The 15,299-nt window shown below is 49.5% G+C and overlaps 1 protein-coding gene across 4 annotated transcripts in view; it reads right to left on the reverse strand.

The window, feature by feature from the left end:
* Positions 1 to 854: 854 nt before the first annotated feature.
* Positions 855 to 15,299, reverse strand: part of MDGA1 (MAM domain containing glycosylphosphatidylinositol anchor 1) — a 136,732-nt gene continuing 122,287 nt past the window's right edge. For all 4 annotated transcript variants that reach the window (XM_040552848.1, XM_040552847.1, XM_040552846.1 and 1 more), the window contains exons 15-17: positions 3,262 to 3,392; positions 2,348 to 2,456; positions 855 to 1,076 (exon numbers count right to left, since the gene is read on the reverse strand). In XM_040552848.1, the coding sequence (XP_040408782.1) occupies positions 985 to 1,076; positions 2,348 to 2,456; positions 3,262 to 3,392 (332 nt within the window). In that variant the 3' untranslated portion in view covers positions 855 to 984. The remainder of the gene's footprint in view (positions 1,077 to 2,347; positions 2,457 to 3,261; positions 3,393 to 15,299) is intronic.

Here is a 15,299-nt window from a genome sequence, read left to right on the forward strand (position 1 = left end):
CTTCCCCCTTCCCATCCCACCCCACCCCACCCCAGCCCAGCCCGTCCCTCAGCCCCACTGAGAGACCTTTGTGTCTGCAGCTCAGACTTGCTCTCACAGCTTCTCCACCCAGCCAGAGGTGCTGAGAGAGAGAAAGAGGCTGAGGCCAGCACCACGGCCGGATCCAGCCAGGCCTCCTCCACCCCTCAGTGCGGTCCATGGGATGGGTCCATTCCTGCTCCGTCTTCTTCAGGCTGCCGGGCGAGAAGCACAGAGAGGTGGGGAAAGGACGGCAGCGCGAGCCAAAGCAAACCACACGGGGGGCAATTAAATACATGGGAGCCTGGAGGATGTGGGTGGATGGAGACACTGAAGCACATGCGGACGAGGCAAGGTGCTCCGGCTGCCGGCACGTGGGGCTGCCGCTGCGATGCTGCAGGGCAGCCCCAGCCAGCAGGGGAGCACGGGGCGCCGAGGGGAGCACTGCGGTGTGTCATCCACGAAGCCGTGGGCTCTGCAGTAAAGAAGGTAACTGTTCTGGTAGAAATTTGTGCTTTAATATATTTTTTGTTTGTTTGTTTGTTTAAAACAAGTTCCCACTTCCCTGAGGAAGCCCTGTCCGACATTCCCAAGGAAACATGGGGGTGGTTTTTTTCCTCCTTTATTTGCTCTTCACATTTCTTCATTCCTATTTTTTGTCTTTCGTTCCTTCTTTCCTGTTTTTCTGTTTCTTTCCTTCCTTCCTCTCTTTCTCTCACTCTCTTGTGCACGTGCTTTTAAAAAAAACTTGTCTTTATTTTTTTAATTTTGTTTTAGACATTACGACTTTCTCAAGGAGTGCTCCAGTTCTGAACCAGATCCCTTTGCGTGGTCATGCCTGTCAGTCTTTGGTAACGTATGGACACTTTGGTGTGCCAGTGAGGAGGGGAGGAAGAGGAGCAGAGGTGGCTGAGTAGGAAAGGAGTAGGAATGTCTCGGTCCGAAGACAGGAACGCTCGCTTGCCATCATCTGAGCAGCACGTAAAGGAAGAAAGTCAATGGGCCGCAAAGACAAGGGCTGTGCAGGGCTGGGACACCGCTTCCTGGAAGAGCAACCGCTGCCAGCCAAGGAGAGAGAAAGAGAATTAGTGATGGGAGAGAGACAGACCTCATCAAACACGTCAGTGCACATCAGCGTCACAGCCTCTCCTCCCACCCCAAACCACAAAGCACATCTCAGATCTAATGAAAGGTCTTTATACCCTTCCCTGGACATTTTCAAGGCTTCCCAATTTTATTTCCTTTCCAGCACGGGTAAAAATGCTGAATCTTGGTTACTTTTGCAATCCATCCCTCCTCTCTTCCTCAGAAGATTCAACCTGAGCCAAAGAAAAAGTTCTGCTTGTGGTTTGGTTAAAGTTTGGCCATGCTAGGCTGAAACAGATCTTTAACTGCACTGGAAATTTGGACATTTTTGGGGTGTTCTGTCTGTTTTGTTTTCCCCTCTACCTTTGGAACTAAGAAAATTGTTAACAGGAACTCTTTCTCAACATTTTATTTTCTTTTTCCTTTAAAAATGAATAAAACAAATCAAACCTTGCTCACAAATCTCTGGCTTGCATACAGTGGACATCAGCTCTCCTGCCTACCTGGGGCATGTTACTGAGGGCACAGGCAGGACTAAGGCATGAGACACACCAGTGATTCCTACCCAGGGACTAACACCTGCATACTGGTTGTGCACCTTGCTACGGCTTCGACGTCAGTGAGATGGGACTGTCTCATTTTCTGGAAAGCTGGCACCAGGAAAATGTGGATGATAGCTAAACACCATTGTCAGGATAAGGAGGGAGGTGATATTCAGCTCAGGTAGCTTGCTCCCATTGCTCATGTGATTCCCTGCCTGGCCATGTCTCTCTGCTCAGAGAGCAATGGGAAGAAGCACAGCCCTTCTTGCTCCAGGCCACAAGAGGCAGATTTTTTTTTCCTGGATAAAGGTTGACTTAACCCTGCAGAAGCCCTTTAGCACTTTCCCTTTCCAAAGCTGCCATACCTAGGGCTTCTAGGAAATGAGATATTGCAGAAGCTTTTAGTGGCCTGGGGGTGACACCCCCAACCCAACCGACTGGCATGGACTTCAGCATGCTGGAGTCTGGCAGCACAGCTCCTACAGGATCCAGCTGTTCCTCTGAGCTCTTGCTGACTCACTGCTATAAAGAATGAGTTCAAGGGTTTGACAGGGCCTCTCCTATCTTCTGTTGGTGGAGTTGACCATCTTGTTGGGTCCCACCAGTACATGTGCTTTGAAATGAGCTGCACATCCTTAGCACATGCATTCACGTATGCACTCCCACCGGCTGGTTGTCCCCTGAGGCACACACACTCTCACCCTTGTTTGGTCCAATTGGCTTCCTCGGACAGTCCCCCTTTTTCAGAGTGACATCATCGATGGCAATGTCCCCCTCGTAGCTCGTGCCCCGGACACCTTCAAAGATGATCTGCAACCAGAGCACGGGGCAGAGCCCCCTGTGAAGCTGCAGAGGACCTGCTCCCTTCCCACGCAGGGGGAACAGCCTCACTGCAGGGCTCTGCAGGGACGAGCAGGGCACAGACCAACCCTTACCAGCCCCCAGTGAACAACTCCCCCTATTTCTCCAGCACTCACAGGATTTGGAGGGCTGAGCCCCATAGCTTAGTGGGCCAACCCCTGTGTGCTGAGCGTCTGCAGAGTAAAAAAATGAGCATGTAGAGTTTTGCTTTATTTAGTATGTTACACGAGCAAAACCAGCGCTGAATAGCACTCACAAGAGTAACTAAATCCTTATTTATTATTTTACAGTACCCAAAAGCGTACTGGGCATTTTGCCACAGTACCACATCTTACCAGCCTGCACAGCCCCAGCTCTCACAAACAACCCTACGACAGCCAAGTAGCCTGTTGGGCAAAGGCACCTGCAATAAAACACCCAGTAACAAAGCCACACACTTGTCTGTTACTCATAAATGATAAGCAGATACAGCATGCCCAGTTCACATTCACAGGCTGTCCTATGGTCCTAAACCAGAGGCATCGTGGGGGTGGGCTCTTGTAAGACACGCTATGAGAAGCCTCCAGCGCTGTCACCTCTGATTTCCACTAATTAGCTCCAGCAACCCTGAGGGTGCAGAGCTCCCACGTGCCCTCCCCATGCCTGACCAGCCCCCATGCCATGGAGGTAGACCTGTGCTGGGAGATGTCCTATGGGCCATGGCACATGGATAGGGTAGGTGGCAGGCAGCTCTTTGGTGTTGGCCCTAACTTACCTGGAAGGGTCCTGGCGGGTTGATGGGCACGTGTGCTTGCTGCCACATGTTCCCCCGGTTCCCGCTGAGTGACCACACCTGGGTGTCGATGGCCCGCTTGTTCCGCACGCGAACCAGCAGATTCAAGGAGCCTGTAGGGGAGAAACCGGGCACTGGTGACATGGGGCATGCAGGAAACCCAGCCCGATGGGCTGACCCTTGGCGTAGCTCTTTCTCCTGGGTTGACCTGAATGTCCCACTGGCAATATTTCATCTACCTGGGCTATCCAAGGGAGGATACAGAGCCTGATAAAGACAGAGAAGAGCTGATGAGGAAGAAAGAGTCTGTGGCATGGCCGATGTGGTCTTGCACAAGAAATGGGTGGCAGAAAGGCTTGCTACAAGGGACTTCCAGAGGGGTCCTGTTCAACCTCCTGCCTGAAGCTATTTCCAGCTCTAGATCAGAGCAGCATGGTTTTGTCTGGCCAGGTCTTGAAATTCTCTGAGGACAACAGCTTTTCTGAATGTCCAACATGAACCCCCAGTGCTGCCACGTGTGGCCACTGTTCCCTGTTATATTGTCACATACTACCGGTAAGAGTTTGGACCAGTTATCTTTGTAGTTGCCCTTCATATAGTTGGGGGCCAAGAACTGATAGCAGCCTCCTCTTCGCCAGGCTGAGCAAGTCCAGCTCCTTCAACCTCTCTTCTCCAGGACATGTGTTCCTGGCCCTTGACCAGCCTGATGCCTCTCCAGTGGACCCACACCAGTTCCTCCACATCCCACTTGAACTGGGGAGGCCAGGACACACGTTCCCCTCTCCGCATTCACCACTAACACCTGGCACATGCAGCCTATAGCCTTCTCCTTGCTCTGGCTATTAGAATTGTGACCAGTGCCCTCAGCAGCCACTTGCCTCCCATCCCAGCCCCCACGTTTCAGGGGGACACAAACATTCCGTGAATCAGCACTGGCTTTAGGCCCTTGCAATCAAAACAATTCCCCCAAGGTTTTGTCTGCCATTAAAACAAAAACAAAGCCAACAAATCTCAAAGCGTTTCCAGTTTTTGCTTTGAAAAGTGTCACACCCCCCCCTACACTCCACCCACAAATGAAACTGTTTACCTTCCCATAGTGTCTTTTCAGCAATCCTCCCCAGCTGACTGTTTTTTTTTTTTTTCCTTTTATGAAAACATTTTTAAACATTCATTTGGGGTTGAACTGAAACACTTTTTTTTTTATTATTTTTTTTTCAATTCAGCTGGTGAACCAAAAAAATCAATCACGACTCTACGGTTGTTCATCAGTGTTTCTGGTCTCCATACCCAGACGTATTACCTCTGAGAGCAGAGAAGCAATAACAGCCTTTACTTAGGTGTCCTTAGTCTGTCTGTGCTTGGGATGTCACTTTCCCACCTGGTGTGCTTTTCTGAGAGGCAGCAGGGAACCATCAGGTGAAGGGATAGGGAAAGGGACTTTCCTAGATAACCTCCTTCCTATACAATACCCTGAAATTCTTCTTGTCATGTCAGCCCTGGGGTTACTGTGTGAAGGACAAGGACATGGAAGTACCCCTGTCAAGTGCCTGGCTGTCAGAGAGCGAGATACATCACAGGGAGTTCAGAGATGCACAATAAAGATGATTAAATGTTTAGATTCTGAATGGCTGACTTACAAGAAAAGGTTAAAAGAATGAAATATGTGTATAATTTAGTGAACTGAGAAAAGACGGGCACGGTTATTGACTGGAAATATTCAGAAGCTCTAGCATTAATGCTGGCTGAGAAAACTAGACGAAGGCCTGACCAACCAGGAAGAGGGCAGGACTGCAGTGTCCGCAGGGAAGGAGGGCTTCCTCCTGTCATCTGGTGGACATCTCACCACCTGGGATGCATCTGACCAGCATGCAGAGCTAACACCCCCCTTCCAATTCCTGCAAGCCAAAGGTGAATAAGAGAAAGCGGGGAAACATCCTTCTGCCTGGAAATATCCCGCTATCAAATTCCTTTCCCCAGTGGTTCTGAGTTTCCCAGCTGGGATGCACACCACAACCCAAGGTGAGGAGAGAAATAACTTGTTTCTCTCTTGGGATCAGCTGGCACTGTGCGAGCTCAGGGACACAGAGGCAAGCGAGCAGGATCTCCCTCCTGGAAGCAGGATGCCTAGGATGACAGAAGTCACCACAGGAGCCTCTGGCAAAACCAGATTTGAGCCACTGGCTTCTTGGTGTCCTCCTTTACCTCTGGAGCTTAGGGGAAGTCTCACTAGGAAGGATACCTGGTCCTCACTGGGGCCTGTGGCCAAACCGATGGCCCACGCGGGATCTATGCAACCCCATAGATCAATGTCAGCCAGAGTGTGTTCAGAGGAGCTAATTACAGAGGCCAGAGCTGGTGAGGTGAGGAACTGAGAGAGAATGAAGAATTAATGTGGAGCTGCCAGCAAGCACGGATTAAAAACAACCGCTGTCTATTCTAACCTCATTCGGTGACTTGCAGCTAGGATCTGCTGCATCAGAGCCTGGCTGAGCAGCCAGCGCTAGGACAAATCAGGCGGCAAATGAACTTTGGTGCTCTAGGATAAAAGAGAAGGAGAGATAGAAAAGGACCCAGGGAAGCATCTGGAATGCAAATCAGTGCCCCCAAAGTACTGGCTGTGAATACCTGGCCTGAACCCAAACTGAGCCTGAGCATTTCCTGGCTGACAGCTCACTGTCCTTGCAGCGAGAGGAGAAAAAGTTTCAACCTTCTGGCCTCCAAATTCCCTAGTAGAACTATACTGAACATGAGCAGGCACTCTTCAAGTGGTTTGCAATTGGAAAGGAAGCTCCCCTGTCTGCCCACAAAATGCAATGTTTCACCATCCCTGTCTACACGTTAAAAACTGAAGGTCAAAACAGCCAAGCAACATGTCCATGACTGTCTTATAAATCAGTCAGAGGTGCAAAGGGCATCAGATCTGCTGCTTGTAGCCTACGTGCAATCCCAGCTAAGTTACAAAGCCTCCCCAAGGCTGGGAAAGAACCACAAAACCTCCCTTCTCCAGTAACACTGTCACTGGGAATGTGCTTCTGGGAGACATGGCAGGGACTCTCTATGCCTTCAAACTAAACAGGGGTGAAGCCCCTGTCCCATATGAGCTGGGCTGACAGTATCGTAGGTGTTAAAGATTGCACAAGTCTTCTGCTTTAGTCCTTTCCTCTGTGCGTCTGTCTGCCACAGTCTGCCAATCCAGCTTAATGGCATATATCCTGGGATGAAAGTGCCTGGAAATGAACATTCAGAAGTGAGCTACAGGCAGAGCCATCTAACTTAGCAGTCCTGCACTACAGAAAGCCCCAAGTCATCTCTCTAATTGCTCAGAGTTTATCTCTGTTTTTCAGTCTGGCCTGAAAGGCAGCTCCGTGATGGAACAAGTGCTGCAGGGCTTTGTGTTTTCCAAGGGAAAGCTTTGGGTGCAGCCCACTGCCCTAGCACCAGATGTTGTTCCAGGATCCTACTTACATCAGAATCCTTACGCAGGAAGTAGACGAAGGCTCTGGCTAAAATGGAAGGTGGAGATATCGATGTCCATAGCTCCTGACCCCTGGTGAACCCACACCTCCCCACACCCACCTCTGTGCAATCTGGCAATGCCCCTCTCAAACCTAATTAACTCTGCTCATACCCTGTGTAGCTTTCAGCATGACACACAAGTTCAGGCCAAACCTGATGCTTGTAAGATCCCAAAGATGCTCCTCCTGGAGCAGAAACTCAGCACCCAAATGCCACTGTGCAGAAGGTGGGCAATGCACGGGCCACTCATGCACAGGGATCGTGGACCTCATTCACAGCTGTGACACTAACTGGCCACATGATCCTTAGCAAACTGCTTTCAGCCTCTGTGCTTTATTCCCCTTATCCGCTGACATGACATGATGAAGGTAATGAAGAGGGATAATAACATTCACTGGCTGAGAGGGGAATTCAGAAACATCAAATGTTTTACGAGTGCTCTAAGACCTGAGAAAGAATATACTAGAGAACAGGAATACCTGAGCTCTTCTGCCTTTCCAATAGTCAAAGAAGGAGAAAAACCAAAGTAGGACCTACTTTCTAACCCCCATTCCTCTATCAGTGGAGATGTGAAAGGCCCTTGTGGGATGTTCTCCGGTGCCAGCTGTTGCAGCCAAGTCTTTTGTCTGTTTTTGTACTACATTCATATCCAGTTTCTTGTATCAGAGTCCAAATCCAGCTGGCCAGTTTTGTCACCTATTTGTTTAGCCTGTTTAGCCATCGCCCTTTCCCCGTCTCCTCCGTCAGATGTGCCTGGCATTTCCTAAGGGCACACACAAAGACAGGCCATCTATCTGCTGCCGAATCTCTCCAGCTGACCAGAGGCAGGCAAACACAAGAGAAATCCCAGGATGCCCGCAATCCTGTTGTTACCTCTCCCCAAACAAGGCAGTCTTCACATTTCTCTTGTAATCTGTATTATTCCTTCTTCCCAAACAAAAGGGAGAATAAAGGCCAGTGAGGAGCGATGAGGAATCAATTACAGTGGGAGCGAGCCCTGCCTTCTGCTGGCTCCCTTTAAGACCAAAGCTGGCATTTCAAGAGTGGCATGCACACAAAAGAGCACCAGCTGGGCTGCCAGATAGGGTAGCCCAAGGGATGCCTTTAAATGTTACCTTCTCACAAGAAGAAAAGGTCTCCTCTCAGTTTCCATGGGATAGGGACTTCACTGTCACACTGAAAAGCAGCGTGGATCTGGAAGAGCTGGAAGGGTCTGCAGGGGCAATGCCATGGGCACAGAATGTGTGGGGTGGCCGAGCAGTCAGAGGTTGCCTCCAGGGCTCTCTGCGGTGCAGCTGAGAAGGTGAACATGGGGTGGGAAGAGGCTGCTGCATGCAGAGTTGGGCACACAGCTCAGTTTATGAGGTTGGTGGGGAAGGCACGGGGCAAGAGCAGCCATAAAGCGAAGGGAAGACAACGCTGTGCGCTGGGAGGCAGGGTGCTGTGCCAGGCAGAGCTCCGTGGGCTGCATCGGGAAGCTTGTCAGGATTCACAGCCAGGAGCAGGGGATGCTGCAGGCTCAGGCTGATCTCACCACGGCTCCCTGCCACTTTCCTGCAGCATCCCCGCTCTGGGACCGAGTGATCCCAGTCTCTATGAACTATGAAGTCCTGGCTGCAGCCACAGTTTGGGCTTGGCACCCAACTGAAGCTGGTCAGAGAGGGGAATCCAGGGCTTGGAGCCCCATGGAAATTCCCAGGGCGTTACAACTGCATGCAAGACAAACTGAGAAGAGATGCAGAATCTGAATCGTGGCAGGAGATGTCCAGTGTGGAGAGGACTGGGACACTATGCAGCCTGGCAGAGTCATTTGCAGACCTAATATGAGGTCTAAAGCCAGACCATAGAGAGAAGAGCTCTTACGTTTCAAACAGGGGCTTTGAACACTTCCTTAAGTGTGGTTTAGTGTAACACTACTGATCACAAACTGAAGCCCAAAGCTTAGTGCAGGCAAATCCCAGGAGTGAACAAAAGTCCCCAGAAAGAATTTATTACAGCTCATAATCCCCAGAACAAATACACGCCTCTGCCTCTCTCCCCCTCTCATTTAAATGGATGTTAATGAAAAGCAGTCCGTGTCAGGCTTGTGTTCTCAGTTACAGTGCTGTGTGGGAAAGTTACTGCTCCGAGAGCCAGGAAGCAGAGAGTGGAAAAATAATCGTAGCACAGATAGAGACAGGGAAATAATATCAGCTTGTACTGAGTCATAATTTCAAGGAATGTGAGTTGCCTTCATGCCATGATAGGATGTATTTATTCCTTCACAGTCTCTAATGATGCTTCATACATTAATATATGCGGAATAAGACAGTTAAAGCCCTTCAGCTTCTTCCACCCCTGGTTACACAGAAACCTTATCTCAACGTGTCTTTAACTGATCCCAGCTTGGTGTGCAGGGTTCCCCGTGTCCACTCGCAGGGTCGCTACACAGACCCCTTCCACTCCTTCAGCAACTACAAAGCAGGAAAGTTCAGGGAGCTCATCAATACCGAATAAACTGAGTCTTGGTCACAGTTTGGAAAGCAGGGCTATCCCAGCTCTATTCACAAGGTATCCCCTTTAGCTTTAGAGAGACTGAGCATGTTCAGTGCTGTGTCACAGGCCTGCTAATTGCTATGGGATGTTCTCTTTCAGCTTCATTATGCTGGGGAGACTCTGATGAAAAGGATTGGGGGAATCAAAGTCTCCAGTTCCCTGCTGTGGCTGGGACTTTCTGAGGATAAACATCAATATAGTAAGTTTTGATTGGCAATGTTTCCCCTACAGCAAACCTGTGAAAATCATTTATATCTCGCTACAGGGAATTTTCTTGGATTTTACTGTGGATTTAAAAATCAAAGAAACAAACACATCTCCACCCCTGACCTCCTAAACCACCATCAAATGAGGATGGGCTTGAAGCAGCATCCCCTGACATGGCAAAGCCAATTGCACAGACTGATCTATGGTCCATCACTGTCTGACCTGCCTGGCATGTTTATGAATGTTGGGATGGAGGGAACGGACCAGCAGAGAAGCAATAAAACTGCAAAAAGGCAAAGTGGACACGTGGCTGGCAACCTGAGGGTTACATGCTGGATAGAAAGGGACCTGGGGCATGCAGGCAGTGGGGTAAATGCAATGGCATGGTTGTGCCTACCTTATGTAATGAGGAGTGGAAGCGCTAACGGGAGGGGAGTGGGCAAGCTACAGCTACACCTCCTTCTCTCCAGGATATCCCCACCTGCCTGTGTGCATGGAGAGCAGATGGTGATATGGTAGGAGCAGACTTGCAGTGGAGCTACGCTTGAGTTCCTTTGCTCATTTGATCCACAGTCTAATTAGAGAAAGTGTTGGCACATAAAGATGAATGGTACAAGACATCCATTTCTGAAGCCGTGTGTACAAAGAAAAATCCTGCCATCCCTCTTCATGGAAAATTCCCTCAGAGGTTGTTTGTGACCAGTAACAGGCTTTCCTACACGTGGACAAGAGGATGTGGATTAAGAAATTCAAAAACAGGAAAAAGAAATCTCTACACTCCACAAAGTCAAATTAATGCTGTCTCAGAAGAACAAAGGCCCACCTAATATGCAGCCAGAATAGAGCAGAGGGAGGGTTCAGAGTCTGGCATCTAAAAGACGAGAAGCAGGAGTCCTCAGGCATTTCGCCAACTCCACATCTGATTCATCATGCCATCTTGCTCAACAACACCCCTTTCCAGTACTTAAAACATGTTGCAGGGGATAACGTGGACAGGCTATGTCCTTCTGCACAGGACAGTTGGGGTGTTTCACTCCCAACCTCAAGCCCTGCTCCATTTCCACAAGCCCTGAATGCCACTTGGGCACCAGCTCTGCTCCTGGGTGCCAGCTCACCCTGCTGCTGCCACCCACCTGTGCCCAGCACCAGAGCCACCATAGCAATGTGCACATTGGCAGGAATAAAAAAAAAGCAGGAAACAAGCCACATCTGGAGCTGAACAAATCTCCAAACAACTGCATCCCTGTCTCTTGCCAAGCCCAGTGGGGAGAGAGTGTACTCAGCTCACGGGGACCACGCAGCCTCCCCAGATCTTGCTCTTCCCAGCCTCAGCCGAGAGGACACAAACACTTTCCCAAAGAGGTGGTCATTGACCCACAGCAATGGGACTGGGCAGTCTCTTGGCTCGCTACCAACCCCGTGGGGGCTGTTGTCCCCATTCCTGCATGAAGGTGCTCCATCACGAGATGGAGATTCCCACAGGGGTTCATCCTGCCTTACTACTGCCCCCTCCATGCATCCCCCTCAGGAAATACCTTAAGCCCATAAGGGGAGGGATTTGCACTACAAGAAAAACCACATATTTGTCTGAAGTGTCTCCCATTGTACTATACCCCAGACCTGCCTTTATCCAGGGATCCTTGTAAAGGGTAAGGATGTGCATCCTCGGGGACCTCCCCATCTCTACAGCCTATGAAGGAGAGAGATGGACATAGCCCGGACATTTTGAGAGCAGAATTCTATTTCTAGTGATTGTTCCACCCCTTGTCCAGCCTGCCATTTTGCTTCTAGCAGAGATCCCCAATAAAAACCAACAACAACCAAACACACAGGATGTAGCCTGCCAAAAGTCACAGAGCAGGAGGAGGTATGTCCTTCTCTAAATGCAGCTGTGCAGCCCTTCTTTCACCCATCCAGCTACGAGAATGGAGTGGAGAAGTCTATCATTTTTCCATAGCCACTGCTTCTACCTAGACAGCAGGAGCAGATAAACTAGACATACTGGACATTTGGATGAAATTCTTTTTTTTCTCTCTCTTTTTTTTTCTTTTTTTTTTTTTCTTAAAAATAAAAAAAACACACCAAACAAAACCTCATTGAAATTCTGTCAGGAGGGAAGATGTCCTAAAGGTACAAAGTGGCTGGTCAGGGAAAGCTGGCTGTGGCAGAGAGAGGGCACGTTTGATTTCAACAGAGTATGGGAAAAGGTAACCAAGGGGTAAGATCAGAGCTAGAAGCTCAGCAGGGTCACAGCTGCCTCTGCCTCAGTCAACACAGGGGAAGCCCCATGAACCCAGCACTGGAATGAATGCTGCTGCTTATCTCAGGCTCCCAGAAAGCAGGATGGGATGTGCCACCTGGGATTTACCTGCAAAGCCCTGACTCCCTCCATGCAACATGGGCAGCAAAGCAGCCTGGCCCTGCTGTCTCTTTGGCCTTTAGTGTGGCCCTAATCCTCCCAAACACAGTATCATCTCTCCCTTAATTAAATGAGCAATTGTGGGACTATTGCTGCACTATTTATGGTCGGCATGTGGGGCAAAGGGATGGAAAACACATGAATTAACCCTTATGGGACACATGATGCAAAGCAAGGCTGATCCCAGCTTCGGCTGCTAGCAAAGCCACCGGCACTGGGGCTTGGTAAGTCTGGATGGGGCTCTTCTAGGGCCCAAAAGGAGGTCCGGAGGGTGATTTGGAGGGGTCAGGCTCCTGGTTGTCCTGAGTAGAAGACAGACTGTGTTGGTCTTTATCAGACGTGCCAACCTTACTGTTCTTGTTGTGAGCAGGGCCAGGACCTGGCAGCCTGAATCCCTTACCACACTCATGGTGTTGAGCACCATAGATGAGATCTCCTGGTCGAGCACCATAGAGGAGAGCACCTAAATTCATCTCAAACCCCAGAACACACTGTCTAGATTACGGTCCTAAGGCCTTGCCGAGGACAGATGCCAGACCACGATTTCTCATTACATAGGCCAAACATAAGGCAGGGTTTCAGACCTACTCTGGTGAGGTGTCTGTGAAGAACTACCCAAAGGCAGCAGGGCTGGCCAGCCCAGGGATTGGATCATTGTACATGCTCTGTGCCTCAGACAAGTGAGCTACAGCATCCTGTCTTTCTTCCCCTCAGACATTTTCTGGGACACAGCTGTCTGAAGGCAGCCAAGCAGCTCCTTTCCTTTCACTGTTGCTGTATCTGGTGGTACCCAGAAGGAGACCTTAGCAAGAAGAGGTCGGCCTAAGGGAAAATGGAAGTACAAGGAGCATAGCACGAAGGAGATGACACGTAATTGACTTTTCCCACCAATTCTGCAGAATGAAGAAGCAGAGTGAACCAGAGTTACTGTGAGGTCTGCCTGCTCCTTGCTCACCCTCTGTTTCGCGATATTCCCAGATGCCTCCAGGCAGACCCCTCTCTTCCCCCAGCTTTGATAACTGACCCTTTCCTCTCTGCCACCAGAGGCAGCTGGCCCCTCTGTGCAACTCTTGTTCCCAGCTCACAGGCTGAGAGCGCGCACTGTGCTCAGCTCTCTGACTAGCTGAAATGGAAGCCTGCTGCACAGACACTGCCAGGTTTAAAAGAGCACTTGCATCCCTTCTGCGGGCAGGCTTCACAAAGACCTTGGTCAGAGGGGAAGGAGCCTCTCAGAGCCCCCAGGATACAAGTGGTGTTGTGGGGAGGCTTCCTGACAAAACCCCTGCAGAAGCAGATGTACTTACACTGTCTCTTCTCTGTCCCTATTAACAGCCTATTTCCCCATCATCGCCCAGGAGCCAAGCACAGGGCAGCCGCACGTCTGCAGGGCTTGCAGCAGATGGGCTGTGTTAGTGCAGTGCCAAAGCAGGCAAGACAGCAGGGATGAGCAGCTGAGATCGAGTATTCTTCCTCTTGAACTGAAGACTCTGCTCAAAAGCTGCTCTCTGGCCTCCTCCTCTGTCTGACCCGAAGAGGGGGATGTTTAGGGCATGGGAAGTAGGGAGGATAGTGTCCTCTTCAGGCACTGTAAGAAGGCTGTTGAGCAGGCTGTGTTCCCAGCTTTGAGGTGGGATGGATTATTATAACCACAGACTCCCTTCCCATTTCATGCCTGGCTATAATTTCCCCCAAAAACTTACTGGGGAGAGGCTGAAATGGTGAGGCTCCCAACCAGGATGTGCAAACTCCAGCAGTTCAGGTGCTGGGGTGCCTGTCACCTCTGTGGAACTCTCTTTGGGAGAGGCAGTCACTCCTGGAAGCAGTGGTGATGGCTGACACTTGTTGAATATTTTTGGATTTTCTGGGAAGCACTTCAGTGCATGTTACACAATTAAGTCTTGCTGAAGTTCAAGAACAGGCTGGGATGGTTGCACAGGTAGTGCAAGATAGTTTTGTCCACTGCCCCCCAACTTTATCCAGTCAGAGCACCTGGGGGGTCTCTGGGGGTGTACCTGGAATGACCAGCTTCAGCCTCCACTTGTACAAGTATGAAACTAGGCACTGGAGAAATAGTTGACGCTCCATGGAGAATGAAAGAGTGACCTGGAAGTGCTAAAGAAGAATCCAGATAGGCACTTAGAGCTCCCATTTTCTCTTAAGCCTCTGTAATGCTTTGTATCTAGCAATTTCAGAGTCTGAATAATTGATACAACACCTGATCGTTCAGGAGACGATCAGGTTGCAGTTTATCCTTACTCAGCTTTGCACATGGCTGCAGCTGCTGTGAGCCAAGTCTGAATGGAAGATGCTTTGCTCAGAGCCTGGAGGAAGGGAAGGGGGATTGTAGCAGCTTCCCACACGACAAGTAACAGTGACTTAAATCAGGTAAGCAGGAGCAAAGATGATCTATGAGGATTCAGGGCACCTGCAAATGAATTGGTGTCAGTGATCTGTGCCTGACATTCTCTCCAACAAATTCTGTATCAGGAGCATGGTTAGATCATGACTGGAAAATCAGCAGAAGTGGACTTCTGAAGAAGGCAACATTTCAGTGGCTATCTGCACTGAGAACTTGATTCAGTGATGCACTGATGGGGCAGGGGCAAGGAAAGGTGGGGATCGGTGCACAAGGATTCGAGGTAATAGCAGAATGCCTGCATCAACACGAAGACACGCTGTTCATGGAATGAACAGGACATATAACAGCCAACACATATATGACTCCCTTTTCTCCCTCTCCAAGTCTTCTTCAGCTTTACACGTCAAGCTCTTTGGGCTAGGGACATGTCAGTCCCACATCTGTAAGCTGTGTCAAGCATACTGTCAGTGCTGTTTGTAAAGTAAACATCCAATCAAGCTGTAGACACCTGTTATTTACTGGGTTCCAGCAAGAGTAACTGAAGGGAGTTGTCTGCCCTTGGTTATGCAGGAACTTTGATTAGATGATATATTGGTCCCATCTGGCCTTAATAATCTTTAGATCTATGGCTTTAATCCAAAGCTCACTGAAGTCTTTAGAAAAGCAATGACTTCAACAGCCTTTGGTTCAGAGCCACTGTATTGAACCCACAGAGCTTGAATGACACTTTACAAATACGTAGTTACCTTGCCAGGTATTTATAATCCTTGCTCGTGATCATGGTATTTGACTAACTTCCAAAAGAACTGAGCAGATACTATCAGAAGAGACCATAGTCTATCCAAAGGGTCCATACCATAGCCCACAGAAAGCTGCTTGACGACTGCATGGAACATTAGTTAAATACACATCTATTGATGGATGAATGAGTAAAGCCAAGAACCCATTTGAATAAGTGGAAAAAGAAAGGGTATAAAAAAATTG

Source organism: Cygnus olor, chromosome 3 (genome assembly GCF_009769625.2).
Source record: "Cygnus olor isolate bCygOlo1 chromosome 3, bCygOlo1.pri.v2, whole genome shotgun sequence".
NCBI lineage: Eukaryota > Metazoa > Chordata > Aves > Anseriformes > Anatidae > Cygnus > Cygnus olor.